Here is a 14,455-nt window from a genome sequence, read left to right as displayed (position 1 = left end):
AGGAGGAAGGCAATTGTGCACACAGTATAGAGCTTTAGAATTATTATTTTTCATTTATTTAGCATTGAAATATTGAAGTAACCGTTACTGGAATCACAGCTTGTCAACGCAAGGCTAAATTCAAAAAGAAAAATGTGTTAACCCTTTCAATTTCAGTCTTTTAATTAATTGGTCAAAATAAACCATCCAAATCAATAGCAACACATGGTAGCAGCATTTGTGGATGTGTGACCCTTTCAAAACAAAATTTCCAAAAAATTAAAAATAAATCCATTGGAAACCATTTTACTGGAGGTTTTTTTTAAATTTCGCCTTCTAAATCTTACAGTGGCAACACAAACATTCTTGCTTATATTTAACATTAAAACGCAAAGCCATTTATTATTATTTTTCTGAGGGTAAAATCAACCATAGAATTGGAGATTTTACCAACTACATTTTTTCAATAGTATTTGATTATACAACATTAAAAAAATCCAAATAATATAATATGTCTCAAGGTCTAAAAAAAACACATCTAAGATGATGAAAAGCCCAGGTTCGGTTTTAGCTTAAATATATGAGATAAACATTTCTGATATTTTCGCAGCAATTACTGTTGGAATATTCTTTTTTTAAGAGGAGCTTCGTCGCTGCTGATTTATCGAAGGCTACTGATTTATTAAACAGCTTTCTTTCTTGTTTTACTGCGTGTTTGTTTTCGGCTCCAGCCGAGGATGCTTCAGACAATAGGCACAAGCATCAGCAGCCTTGCATGGATTGCAAGCTGCGTCAACAGAATTACACAAGACTCCTTCGAAAACAAGCATCGAACATCAAATACTACTGATACAGATTGTAATCTCTCTCGTTTTCTTCATTAGCGTTAAGCCAGAAGAAGAAACGTCAATCGAAACAGAACCAGTGTCATAAACACCATTTTTGTTTAGAATGAATGTATCAACTGCACCCTTTTCAACAGCGGATAACGCTGGAGTCACACTTGTTTCAATTTCATATTGTTGTATATTCGCCAATATTGCAACAAAGGAAATCACAATGAAATGACATGTAGAAGATTTCAATCCTACCTCGCCTCGCTCTGTGCTGTTCTGCGTTGGTTACAAGTCCTTCAGTGTCTCCACCTACTCTCTCTCCCAAGATGTGGCTGCTCTGTCATCGCCTGCGTCAGACCATCTCGGTTCGGTCTGGACCACAAGACTCGTTCATTCATTCACGCGTGTGCAGAAGGTGAGGCTTGAGATTCTAGAAACCACTTCTATTCAGGTGGTCGTGACTGCATTTGGGGATGGGGAGCAAGTGGGCAAAGTATTCAATCAATGAACGGGGAAGAAAAGCATCCAAGAAATCAGAAGACAACAGATGGGCTTTCGAGAAATAAATAGAAAATGTTGGAATCACTCAGCTGATCAAGCAGCATCTATAGAAAGAGAAACAGAAGATATTTCAGCTCAAAATCAGATTTCCAGCATCTTTGCAAATTTTAAAAATGATTTTTCATTATATTTTGTTTAAGAAAGAACTACAGGTGCTGAAAAAAAATCGAAGGTAGACAAAAATGCTGGAGGAACTCAGCAAGTGAAGCAGCATCTATGGAGAGAAGGAATAGGCAACATTTTGGGTCGAGACCCTTCTTCAGTCTGATTATATATAACCTTCCATTATATTTTCCTTATAATATAACCTTCCATTATATTTTAAATTGTTTTGGTTTACCAGTAATGTTTTCAACTAATTTTACCAGCACAAATATAAAATCCCCTTAAAAACATCTCAGTCATGAATCTACCTTCTTTATTCTACATGTTCCCAATCTTTAGGGTTCCTTTCTTCCATCTTAGATGAGGCCCTCGCATGTGTCTCCTTAGTACACTGCAGCTCCGCCCTTGCTCCCCCTCCCCCTAGTCCTTAACTTCCACCCCATCAGCCATGGCATATAAAACATAATCCTCTGGCATTTTCGCCACCCCCAACGGGATCCCACCACTAGTCACATCTTCCCATTCCACCCCTTTCCACCTTCCGCAAATAACACATGCATTCCCTCTCTCCCCATCTCTCCCCCACCCAAGTCACAACAGCTTCTATTGTCACCAAGTGTATTCCATTGTCACCTAGCTACAGCTAACAGTGGCCTGCTTCTCTTATCATCGTTACTTTTTTGCATATCTTTCACTCATTTCTTCTTTATTTCTTTACATTATCCTCTATAATCTCTCGTTTCCCTTTCCCGCGACTCTCAGCCTGAAGAAGGGTTTCAACCCAAAAGTCACTGATTCTTTCTCTCCAGAGAGAAACTGGAAGTCAGCATGCAGGTACAGCAGGCAGTGAAGAAAACTAATGGCATGTTGGCCTTCATAACAAAAGGAGTTGAGTATAGGAGCAAAGAGATCCTTCTGCAGTTGTACAGGGCCCTAGTGAGACCACACCTGGAGTATTGTGTGCAGTTTTGGTCTCCAAATTTGAGGAAGGACATTCTTGCTTTTGAGGGAGTGCACCATGGGTTCACAAGGTTAATTCCCGGGATGGCAGGACTGTCATATGTTGAAAGAATGGAGTGATTGGGCTTGTATACAGTGGAATATAGAAGGATGAGAGGAGATCTTAAACATTAAAAGATTATTAAGGGTTTGGACACGCTAGAGACAGGAAACATGTCCCGATGTTGGGGGAGTCCAGAACCAGGTGCCACAGTTTAAGAATAAGGGGTTGGCCATTTAGAATGGAGATGAAGAAAAACTTTTTCACCCAGAGAGTTGTGAATCTGTGGAATTCTCTGCCTCAATTCAAGAGAGAGTTAGATAGAGCTCTTAAAGATATGAACGTTATGAGTCCATGGATATGAGTCCAGGGATATGGGGAGAAGGCAGGAACAGGGTACTGATTGTGGATGATCAGCCATGATCACAGTGAATGGTGATGTTGGCTCAAAGGGCCGAATGGCCTACTCCTGAACCTATTGTCCATTGTCTGAGATTGTACCTGTCCTGCTGAATTCTCCTGCATTTTGTGTCAATCTACATATGTATCTAAATATCTTAAATATTAATTGGCTTTTTGCTTCCTGAGAATCAGTGCACTCAGTCCCAAATTGCAGGAGTAAAGGCGAGGGGAGTTTTGACCTAAATAGGAGGAAAAAACATGGTTAGATGCCACTAAGTAGATGGCAATGCCTTAACCATTTGTGTGTTGTAAGGCCACTAGGGCCCCTTCCATCCTTATCAAGGGGAGTGCTAACCTTCTCTCCTTTCATACAACACACCATCTGTGATGGCACGAACCATATTTATAGTTCGCAAGCCAGACACATATTTAGGTACAGGTATGGTGTAAGATTGGTCTAACATTACGTTTTCAATCTCACCTATTTAACAGATATAACTTAGTAAAACATGACAATATTTTATATTGAGCATAAATTCCATTTTTCAATGCATTTCAACAGCTAAGGTTTAATTATGCTAATCTGACAGCGTTTCAGCCAGTTGTTATTCAGTGTGTGTTTTTGTTGCAATGCAAACCTCAAAGACTGCTCAAATCCAAATGTACAAAGCCTGGGGTTTATACAGCGTAGCATTAAATGATCTGACTCGACCATGAGTTGAATTAAATGAAGTTTAACAGCAGAACCTCGCCTTGTCATGTGACTTCGACCGACAGCGCCGTTTGCGCATGCTCAGCGCTGAGTGTAACAAGTCAACAACAATAGCCACAAAATAGACACAACATGCTGGAGTAACTCAACGGGACAGGCAGCATCTCTGGAGAGAAGGAATCGGTGACGTTTCGGGTCGAGACCCTTTTTCAGAAGAAGTTACTCCAGTTTTTTGTGTCTATCTTCGGTTTAAACCAAATATACTAGAGGTTTCTAGCTCCTCTAGTATATTTGGTTTAAACCAGCATCTGCAGTTCCTTCTTACACAACAACAGCCAGCCCTCCTTGCTGCAAGCAGCAATGGAAAGCGTGTGTGGGGTCACACAGCGAAACAATTAACTGACTTTATCCCAATGCATTGCTTCAGCTGCTATTTCCATTATGCATATTAGAGTCAAGAGTGTTTTATTGTTATATTTCCCAGAGAGAACAATGAAATTCTTACTTGCAGCAAAATAGAATATTGATTTCTCTAACTTCAAATAACTCCGGCATTCCCTCTCTCTCCATCCCTCCCCCACCCAACAATGTGTAGAAAGGTACACAAAAATGCTGGAGAAACTCAGCGGGACAGGAGCATCTCTGGAGAGAAGGAATGGGTGACGTTTCAGACTGAAGAAGGGTCTCAACCAGAAATGTCACCCATTCCTTCTCTCCAGAGATGCTGTCTGTCCCGCTGAGTTACTCCAGCATTTTGTGTCATCCTGTTCCCAAACTAAGCTGTGATGCAGTATTCAAGGTTTCAAGGTCAGTTTATTGTCACATTTAAGCAGTTAAGGAAATTTGAGTTACCATGCAGCCACACTAAGTGAAAAACAACAAGTGACACAACCACATAAAAGTGAACATAAACATCCATCACAGTGGATTCCACATTCCTCACTGTGATGGAAGTCAAGTCAAGTCTAGTCAAGTCACTTTTATTTCTATAACACATTTAAAAAACAACTCTCGTTGACCAAAGTGCTTTACATTGGTGGAGGTACTAACGTTATACAGGGAAGGCAATACAGTTCAAACTTCTTCCTCTTGTTCAAGTACCACAACAGTGAGAGAACCTGAAACCCATTAAATAAGCTTGAGAGCAAGGGAAAATGTAAAAATAAAATTCCATACGAATATTTATTTCAAGTGTTCAGCAGAGGCTGGAACAGGGATAGAACACTGACATTGGAGTTACTCCTCCAGTCCATTCATTGAAATCAGTGCCGGCACTGTGCATGCGTATGCCCGTTCCGTCAGCACCAAGAGGAGGTGCCGGCGGCACGCATGCGTTTGATGATCATTCCCTGGGTGCCGGCACCACGCATGCGTATGACCATCATTTACCATGGGCGGTGCCGGCACAACGCATGCGTATGATGATCAGTCCCGGGGTGCCGGCATCACGCATGACCATCATTTACCATGGGCGGTGCCGGCATTACGCATGCGTATAATGATCATTCCCCGGGGTGCCGGCACAACGCATGCGTATGATGACCATTCCCCGGGGTGCCGGCACCACGCACGCGTATGACCACCATTTACCACGGGCGGCGCCGGCACCGCGCATGCCCACTGCACGGCCTGCCCTCTGATCTCCCGGCCGGCGCCGCGTGTGGAGGCCTGGTCGCTCGGTGTGGAGCCTGGGCTTGGAGTAGACTCGCTGTCCCCGCCCGGAGATCGCGGCCATGAGCGCCATCGAGCAGATGCGAGCCAATGTGGGGAAGCTGCTGAAGGGCATCGACCGGTGAGTGTTAAATCACCCATTCCTTCTCTCCAGAGATGCTGGAGTTACTCCGGCATTTTGTGCCTGGGATAGGGACCGGTCAGGGCGGTCAAGAGTGTTTTAGTCACATTCAAGCCAAGTCACATTTATTTCTATAGCACATTTAAAAAACAACTCTCGTTGGCCAAAGTGCTTTACATTTGTTATAAGAATAGCACAACAAAACAAACTACATACATATATACATGTGGCCCTCACTCAGAGGACGTCAGGAAAGGCTTGGGAGTATAGATAAGTCTTTAGTCTTGACTAAAAACACTGTTGTTTAGTATAGCTTTTCCATAACCCGACATGCAGGTAATCTTAACCGTCTAATTTTAACCCTTTTATGTGCTTTTTAAAATCGTTTTATTGTTTCATTGATGTTGTTTTATTATTCATACATTTGTCGTATTGCTTATTTTGCAATTTTTAATTAGTGACTATTTTATTTTTTCTTTCCTGTAAAGCACCTTGAATTGCAGTTTGCACGAATGGTGCTATACAAATAAATTTGCCTTGCCTTGCCTTAAAAGAGTCGATGGAGGGGGCAGTCCTGATGGGAAAGGGGATGCTGTTCCACAGTCTAGGGGCTGCAACCGCAAAGGCGCGGTCGGTTTAATGTTAAATGTCCCAGATAGAACAATGATATTCGTCCTTGCAGCAGCACAACAGAACAGTACACTGTAAACAATATAATAAACGAGAAGAAGAGGTAAAACGTTCAGTGTATGCATATATGCAAGTATATATACATAAGGTACACAAAAAAGCTGGAGAAACTCAGCGGGTGCAGCAGCATCTATGGGGCAAAGGAAATAGGCAACGTTTCGGGCCGAAACCCTTCTTCAGACATATATATACATAAGTATGTGTGCTGAGGTGGGATTGTGCAGGGTAGTTCATGAACCTGATAGTCGATGGGAGGAAACTGTTCTTGAACCTGGAGGTATCTTTTCTCAGGCTCCTGATCAATCATATTCACCACTGCGTGGAGTTAACAAAATGCAAACAACATCTTAATATATATAAGTATATATACATATTCATAGACACACATGAAGAAGGGTCTCAACCTGAAACGTCACCCATTCCTTCTCCGCAGATGCTGCCTGTCCCGCTGAGTTACTCCAGCTTTTTGTGTCTCATCTTCGGCCTAGGCAGACCGTTTTGTTACTGTTCGATTCCTCTCGGAGGCCACGACAAAACGGCAAGGCTCTGGAACCAAGAGTGCTGGAAAATTGGTGGCGGTCCTATAACTTTGAAAAGCTAACAATTCCAATTCTTGCTTCCCTCCACAGGTATAATCCTGAGAATCTGTCGACTTTAGAACGATACGTGGAGACTCAAGCCAGGGAGAATGCTTATGATCTGGAAGCCAATCTGGCGGTTCTTAAACTGTAAGTATATCTCTTGTTATCAATGGTCAATGATTTGAAGCATCCTCCCCAAGAAGCCACCTGTTGAATATTTTTCAATCTTTGTGTTTTAGCACTAATTTCAGGTGTCTACAATATCATTCTTGTTGCATTAATCCATTTGCTGTCTTTTCCATGTAGGTATCAGTTCAATCCCGCTTTCTTCCAGTCAACCGTAACTGCACAAATCTTGCTGAAAGCCCTGACGAACCTTCCACACACAGACTTCACCCTCTGCAAGTGTATGATCGACCAGACCCATGTATCCTTACCCAAGAGGCAGCAATTATCGCTTATTCTAAGTAAACAACACCAAGATAGTGCAAAAACTAAAGTATGTAAAATAACTGCAGTAGGCTGTAGTGGCTGTGTGCTGAGGTGGGGTGATTCATGAACCTGACAGTCGATGGGAGGAAACTGTTCTTGAACCTAGATGTATCTATTTTCAGGATCCTGATAAATCATATTCACCACTGTGTGGAGTTAACAAACTTCAGTTTCCTCCCACACTCCAAAGACGTACAGGTTTGTAGGTTAATTGGCTTGGTAAATGTAAAAATTGTCCCCAATGGGTGTAGGATAGTGTTAATGTGCAGGGATCGCTGGTCGGCAGTGGGCCGAAGGGCCTGTTTCCGCGGTGTATCTCTAAACTAAACAAAACTAAACCTAGAGCCCTGCTGAAAGTATGGAGACATAGGCTTCCTTAACCAAGCAAACACAGCAAGAGGAGCGGCCAATCCAACAAATCCTGAATCTAGGTGACCTCTTGGAGACCTGCCACTTCCAAGACTTCTGGGTGAGTAAGATGTCTGGGTTTATTCACCTTTGAGAGTCTCCTTTAGGCATGCTTGATAGTAGTTGTGTGAAACCTGGGAAGCCCTTACCTGGAGTGGCATTGCCTTCGATGACTTTGTGGAATTCAATTCGATGGACAAGCACAGGGCTTTGTGCTGTAGGTCTCCAGCAATTACATCCTTGCAGAATCATTGTTGCCTGACAGGCAGCATCTGTGGAGAGAGGAACTGAGTTAATGTTCAACGTTAATATTTCTTCATCAGAACTGGACGACTGTAACAACATTTCCTTATTTCAAACCCAAATCTCTGCAATAATATTATCAAATATTGTCATATTATCCATTTGCCCTCTAATCTATTTCCTGCACTTGCTGGCTAAGCATGCATGTCTAAATGTGTAAGAAGGAACTGCAGATGAAGGTTTACTTCGATCCTGATCTTGGTTGCTGTCTGTGTGGAGTTTGCATGTTCTCCCTCTAACCATGTGGGTTTCCTCCGGGTGCTACAGTTTCCTCCCACATCCCGAAGATGTGAGGATTTGTAGGTTAATTGGCTTCTGTAAAATTGCCCCTGGTGTGTAGGAAGTGAACGAGAAAGTGGAATAACAAGGAACGAGTGTCGTCGTGATTGATGGTCGGTGTGGACTCGGGTAGATCGAAGGGCCTGTGTCCATGCTGCATCTAAAGTTCAGATGCCCACCCTCACTGGAACAGAGAATTCCAGAGATTCACCACCTTCTGAAGAAATTCCTACACCTCTCAGGTTTAAATGATCATTCCCTTAACTTTAAACTGTGTGTCCCATGGTCGATAAATATCTTAACATCTACTCTTGAGTCCCATTTTATTTTGTACTTTTCAATAAGCTCCCCCTCCAAACAATACACACCCAGACAGTTTAGATCCTCTTGATACGACAACCCTCTCGCCCTAGGAATTAACCTGATGAATCTCCTTTTGATTGCCTCCAAAGGCACTATATCCTTTCTTGGGAAGGGGACCAAAAACTGCATGTACTGTAGATGTCCAGGTGTAGCCTGACCGAAACCCTGTACAACTGTAACCATGGGATGGCACGGTGGCGCAGCGGTAGAGTTGCTGCCTTACAGCACCAGAGACCCGGGTTTGATCCCTACCATGGGTGCTGTCTGTACGGAGTTTGTACGTTCTCCCCGTGACCTTATTAGTATTCTCCACGTTCTCCAGTTTCCTCCCACACTCCAATGAAGTACAGGTTTGTTGGTTAATTGGATTTGGTAATTGTAAATTATCCCTAGTGTGTGTAGCAGTGGTTGTGGATGGCTAGTCGGCGATGACTCGATGGGCCAAAGGGCCTGTTTCCGCGCTGGATCTCTAAACTAAACTAAACCTTCCCTGTTTCAAACTCCAATCCCCTTGCAATAAAGGCCAATATGCCACCTGCCCATTTGGTCTCTTAACTATTTCCCACACTTGCCTGCTTACTTTGCCGGATTGGTGCACAAGAACGCCCAGATCCACCTGCATTTCACTGATTTCCAGTCTATATCCACTTTGATAATTCGCTTTTGATTCTCTTACCGAAATCCATGTCATCACACTTTCCCAGATTAAACTCCACTCGCCAAGATTTCGCCCACTCACTCTATCTATATCCTGTTGCTGAGTCACAATATGCTCTTCACAACTCGCCCTGCCAACACAGCCTGAGCCAGGGTGAAGAGCACAGTTGTCCAGATGACACCGTGCTTTTAATGCTACAGATGAACGTCAGGTGTAGTTGAAATAGCAGTGAGAGTCTGTGGGCTTGCCATGGATATCAGTCTTTAAAGATACAGCGCAGAAACAGGCCCTTCAGCCCACTGAGTCCGTGCTGACCAGTGTACACTAACACTATCCTACACACTAGGGACATTATATAATTTTTACCGAAGCCAATTAACCTACAAACTTATACATCTTTGGAGTGTGGGAGGAAACCGGAGAAATCGCACGCGGGTCACAGAGAACGAACAAACTCCATACAGGCAGCACCCACAGTCAAGATCGAACACGGATTTCTGGTAGTGTAAGTCAGCAACTCTACCGCTGTGCCACCGTGCCGCCCAAAATGAAGATGGAGAAGTAATGGAAAGGAAGAGTCATATATGGATTACAGGCAGACCACTGGTTATTAATGTCCGAGTTACGGCCACCCCTACATATGAACCCTCGTGGTATTCACAAATTCAAAAGTCTGACGTACATACATACGTTTGTTTCTATGACCGGCAGAACTAGTTTCCCCTCTCTCTCTGCTTTTAGTCATTGTTTTTTCTTTATCAGTTCTCTGTGCTTTTGCTGTCATTCGCTACAAAACTGTGGGCATGTGGTTATCGTCTAGAGTGATTTTGTGGTTTCTTTCCGACTTGTGGATGAGGTCTGTAAAAATGGAACCTGTTCGTTACCCAGGGATGGCCCTGATACCAGGGTGGAAATTGGCAAGAAAATCGGTTGTGACAACATAGATGGAAGCCATTGCCAACAAAGTAGCCAATAAAATCAAGGACCTCTTTCGTCCTGGTCATTCCCTGTTCTCCCCTCTCCCTTCGGGAGAAGATAAGGGGGAGAATAGCATGGGATTTGCGTGGGTGCTTTATGGTCAGCAGAGACTCATTGGGCCGAATCATTGATACTATTTGCTCCATGATTAACTTCTCTTCCCTTCACCATCCAGCGTAATCTCGAAGAAAATGCAGAGCTGATTGATGGAATAACGAGCTTTGAAGATTCAGTGCGTAAATGTGAGTACGTCATGATCACAAACTCTAGGTTTTTATGGGAAATGGAGAAGAGGGAAGGGGGGGGGGGTAGATCATGGAAGAGATCATGCATATCCCAGACCCTGCCTTTGGTGTTGTTCTTAGATGGCAACGTCACCAAGCAGAAGGAGCAGCAACAGCAGCAGACATTTGCATAGCACCTTTAAGAGGCCAATGCCTTTCACAGCTTAACTATTTACCGGAGAGATGAACCTCTCAGTTGCTAACTATTTTAGCCCTTCTTTCCATTCCCATGCTGATCTTTCTTGTCCTGGGCCTCCTACATTGCCAGTGTGAAGACACATGAAAACTATAGGAACAGCTCCTCAGATTCTGCTTGGGCAGCTTACAGTGTGAACATTGAATTCTCCAATTCTAGGTAACTACAAAACCTTCCCCTTCTCACTTCACCCCCCCCTCAACCCACTCACATCTGCTTTGTGAAAAGGGAGCCCTCACCTTGTCTAGTTTGAATCACATCTCTATGTGGTTGACTCAAACCCTCTGAAGCCCTGGCTCTAGAAGTAACTGTAGTCACTTTTTGCTACAATTCCTTGGCCATTATAGAGGAGCCACAAATGTTCATCAATCCTGTGTATCTGCTCAGGAGTAAGTAAAATAATGATCTTTTCCGTGAGAGAGCAACCAGTGATCAGTGTCAATAATCTGGGTTGCAGACTGGTAATTGTGCGACCTTTTTAACAATAAAGTCGTAATTTTGGGTAGAAGAAGCAAACATTGGTTGTGATGAATGGTATTGTGTCAAATCGATGTGCAAAGGAAGCATTTTGGCTGCAGAGTCGGTGGAGTTGGTGTTACTGCACTTCCAGTAGATACAAGTAATCTCTCTGGGAAGAAACCAACTGCTTGCCAGAGTTATTCTGTCTAGGACATGCCGTAACCTATTGGAACTCTTCCCACAGTTATCTGTCATGTCGTTGGAATCACGTACCAAACAATAGAGAAATGGCTGCTGGCTGAAATGTTAGGAGAACTAACAGGTAAGGTTAATGTGGGGCTTTGGGGAAAATGCCCTGGACTATGGTGATAATCTCAGCAGAGAAGTGCTTGGAGACTAACTTTAAATCAATTTTTTTTTTTTTTGTAAATATTTTTATTAGAAGCAAACATATTATGGTAAAGGATAATTACATAAAAACAGTAAAAACTTTTCATGTATATCAATCATACATTATTAAAATGTTCAATTGTGGACATTTTCTGTGTGCTTAAGCAAAGCAAGAATTTCATTGTCCTATACAGGGACACATGACAATAAACTCACTTGAACTTGGATTGATTCTGCTTCTAGTTTTTTTTAAAATATAGATAGTAAATAAGAGAAAGAGAGAAAAAAAAACTTACAAATGTCAAAAATATCAATATATTGTAAATGCCACAAAATATGTCTCGTTTAAACCCCTCCCTTCAAGTTCCACATGATATCCTTGATTTGTTCCTTCTTTCTAAGGACTTTAAAGACTTTAGAGATACAGAATGGAAACTGGCACTTCAGCCCACCGAGTCTGTGCCAACTAGCAATCACTCCGTACACTAACGCTATCCTAAACAATAGCGAAAAATTACAATTTTGCCAAAGGCAATAAACCTACAAACCTGAAGGTACACAAAATTGCTGGGGAAACTCAGCGGGTGCAGCAGCATCTATGGAGCGAAGGAAATAGGCGACGTTTCGGGCCGAAACCCTTCTAACCCTTCGGCCCGAAACATCTTTCGGCCCGAAACGTCGCCTATTTCCTTCGCTCCATAGATGCTGCTGCACCCGCTGAGTTTCCCCAGCAATTTTGTGTACCTTCGATATTCCAGCATCTGCAGTTCCCTTTTGAACAAACCTACAAACCTGTATGTCTTTGTGTGACACATTAATTTTCTCCGGGTGCTCCGGTTTCCTCCCACTGTCCAAAGACGTACAAGTTTGTAGGTTAATTCTAATGCTAAAAATGAAGCTGTACAATAATTGTATAACTGTTATGTCGATTGCCTTATCCCTGTACAATCGCTTCTAATAAAATAAAATAAATAAATAGAAAGTTTGTGGGTTAATTAGACTCGGTGAAAAAAATAGTAAAATGTCCCTAGTGTGTAGCATGATGTTAGTGAAAGGGATGATCGCTGTTTGGCGTGGGCCGAAGGGCCTGTTTTCGCACGGTATCTAAAGTCTAATGTGTATAGTCTTACTAAAGTAAAATCTAATTCCACACCTTATTACAACATAGAACAGTGCAGCACAGGGGTCAGGCCCTTCGACACACAATATCTGTGCCGAACACAATACTAATCTCATTGGTAGACAAAAGTGCTGGAGAAACTCAGCGGGTGCAGCAGCATCTATGGAGCGAAGGAAATGGGCAACGTTTCGTCCTGGGATGGAATTATAACCTACGTCTCCTGCCCTGGGAAGCAATTTAATAATGAAAACATGTTAACTTCTCCTGCAGACAACATCAACTGCAGTCTGAAGAAGGGTTTTGGCCCGAAACGTTGCCTATTTCCTTCGCTCCATAGATGCTGCTGCACCCGCTGAGTTTCTCCAGCACTTTTATCTACCTTCGATTTTCCAGCATCTGCAGTTCCTAATCTCATTGGTACTGCATTGTAGCACATTTAACAATGCATTGGAAAGACGGATTGGCGGTCTTCCTGAATAATCCACCGTCTCTTTCCATCCACCATAATATCTTCAGATTCCCAGTTGCAAGTTTGGATGAGCAAGTACGGCTGGACAGAGTCTGAACCTGAAAAAATCTTTATCTGCAACCAAGAAGAAAGTATCAAGCCCAAAAATATTGTGGAGAAGATAGATTTTGACAGTGAGTAAATGGTGTCCTGGGTGGAGCCGATGATATCCTTGAATACGCATGTCTTTTGGATTCAGGCTGAGAACGTTTGCTGACTGGTGCTGTTTTCTGGTTTCAGGTGTGGCCAGCATCATGGCAACAGCGCATTGATGGAGACACCAAGGCTTCTCAGTTTTGTGTTTGGAAGAAAATACTCATTATTGCTAATAAATAAAAACTTGCAAATGCATGCATCGTCTGATATAACAAAATTCACAAATGAGGAAACTGTTGGCGTCAAATAGTGTGGAAAAATTCCTTCTTCTCTTGAACGACTTGTTCTTTGTAACTTGGTTTATTCTTTAAACAATCCTCTTGCTCATTGCTTGCTTGATTGTTATTTGTTGTGCTTTCAAACGCTTATCTCCTATCTCTGCCCTCTTTGGTGTCTCCTTTTTCAGATATTCCTTTAAGCACATGTCTTTGACCACCAGTGTGTAGGAAGGAACTGCAGATGCTGGTTTATACCGAAGACAGGCACAAAATGCTGGAGTGACTCTGCAGGTCAGGCAGCATCTGTGGAGAAAAGGAATGCGCAACGTTTTGAGTTGGAACCCATGCCGCAGTCTGAAGAAGGGTTCCGACCCAAAATGTCTTGTATTCCTGTTGTCCAGGGATGCTGCCAGACCCGCTGAGTTACTCCAGCACCGTGTGTTTGTCTTTGACCACTATCTTCATTGACTGGTAGAGTCTGGAGCTCGTATGTTAATAAGTTATAGGAACAGAATTAGGCCATTCAGCCCATCAAGTCTACTCCGCCATTCAATCATGGCTGGTCTATCTTTCCCTCTCAATCCACATTCTCCTGCCTTCTCCCCGTAACCCCAGACACCCGAACTAATCAAGAATCTACCAGCTGGAACTGGGATTGTAGCTTCTGAAAAAAACTGTTATTTAGGACTATAAGATAAAGATTTTTTTTGCTTGGAGTATGAACCTTTGCAATTCTCTACTGCGGACGGCTGTGTGGTAGTGCTGCTCAGGGAATAAAACTGTGCCAGTCTGCATGAAGCAAAACCCCAGGACTGTGTTAAGGCATGGGATGGGTCAGTGCTGAGATTTTACATTTCCGTCTTTCCCTTCTCACTCTCTTTCTCTCTCACACACATATGCACACACCTTCACACAAGGCATTCCAACCATCTCGTGGCCTTAAAGCACATTATCATGCAGGTCCTAGAAACATAGAAAATTGGTG

At 42.9% G+C, this 14,455-nt stretch overlaps 2 protein-coding genes and 1 non-coding gene across 3 annotated transcripts in view; 1 reads left to right on the top strand and 2 right to left on the bottom strand.

The window, feature by feature from the left end:
• Nucleotides 1-1,215, bottom strand: part of clip3 (CAP-Gly domain containing linker protein 3) — a 32,081-nt gene extending 30,866 nt beyond the window's left edge. Inside the window, exon 1 of the mRNA XM_033014382.1 lies at nucleotides 1,071-1,215. The gene's annotated coding sequence lies outside the window, so the exon portion shown is untranslated. The remainder of the gene's footprint in view (nucleotides 1-1,070) is intronic.
• A 1,918-nt stretch (nucleotides 1,216-3,133) lies between these two features.
• Nucleotides 3,134-3,260, bottom strand: LOC116967924. The gene has a single exon (XR_004410359.1). It is a non-coding gene; the product is annotated as a U6atac minor spliceosomal RNA (small nuclear RNA).
• A 1,957-nt stretch (nucleotides 3,261-5,217) lies between these two features.
• eif3k (eukaryotic translation initiation factor 3 subunit K) lies at nucleotides 5,218-13,582 on the top strand. Its single transcript, XM_033014276.1, has 8 exons — nucleotides 5,218-5,387; nucleotides 6,707-6,805; nucleotides 6,965-7,085; nucleotides 7,545-7,619; nucleotides 10,315-10,381; nucleotides 11,323-11,400; nucleotides 13,105-13,230; nucleotides 13,337-13,582. Exons 1-8 carry the CDS (start codon nucleotides 5,329-5,331, stop codon nucleotides 13,366-13,368), a joined length of 657 nt encoding a protein of 218 aa, XP_032870167.1. The 5' UTR covers nucleotides 5,218-5,328; the 3' UTR covers nucleotides 13,369-13,582.
• Nucleotides 13,583-14,455: the final 873 nt, after the last annotated feature.

The sequence above is a fragment of the Amblyraja radiata genome, chromosome 41 (genome assembly GCF_010909765.2).
Source record: "Amblyraja radiata isolate CabotCenter1 chromosome 41, sAmbRad1.1.pri, whole genome shotgun sequence".
Classification (NCBI taxonomy): Eukaryota; Metazoa; Chordata; class Chondrichthyes; order Rajiformes; family Rajidae; genus Amblyraja; species Amblyraja radiata.
This window is presented reverse-complemented; position numbering and strand designations above follow the sequence as displayed.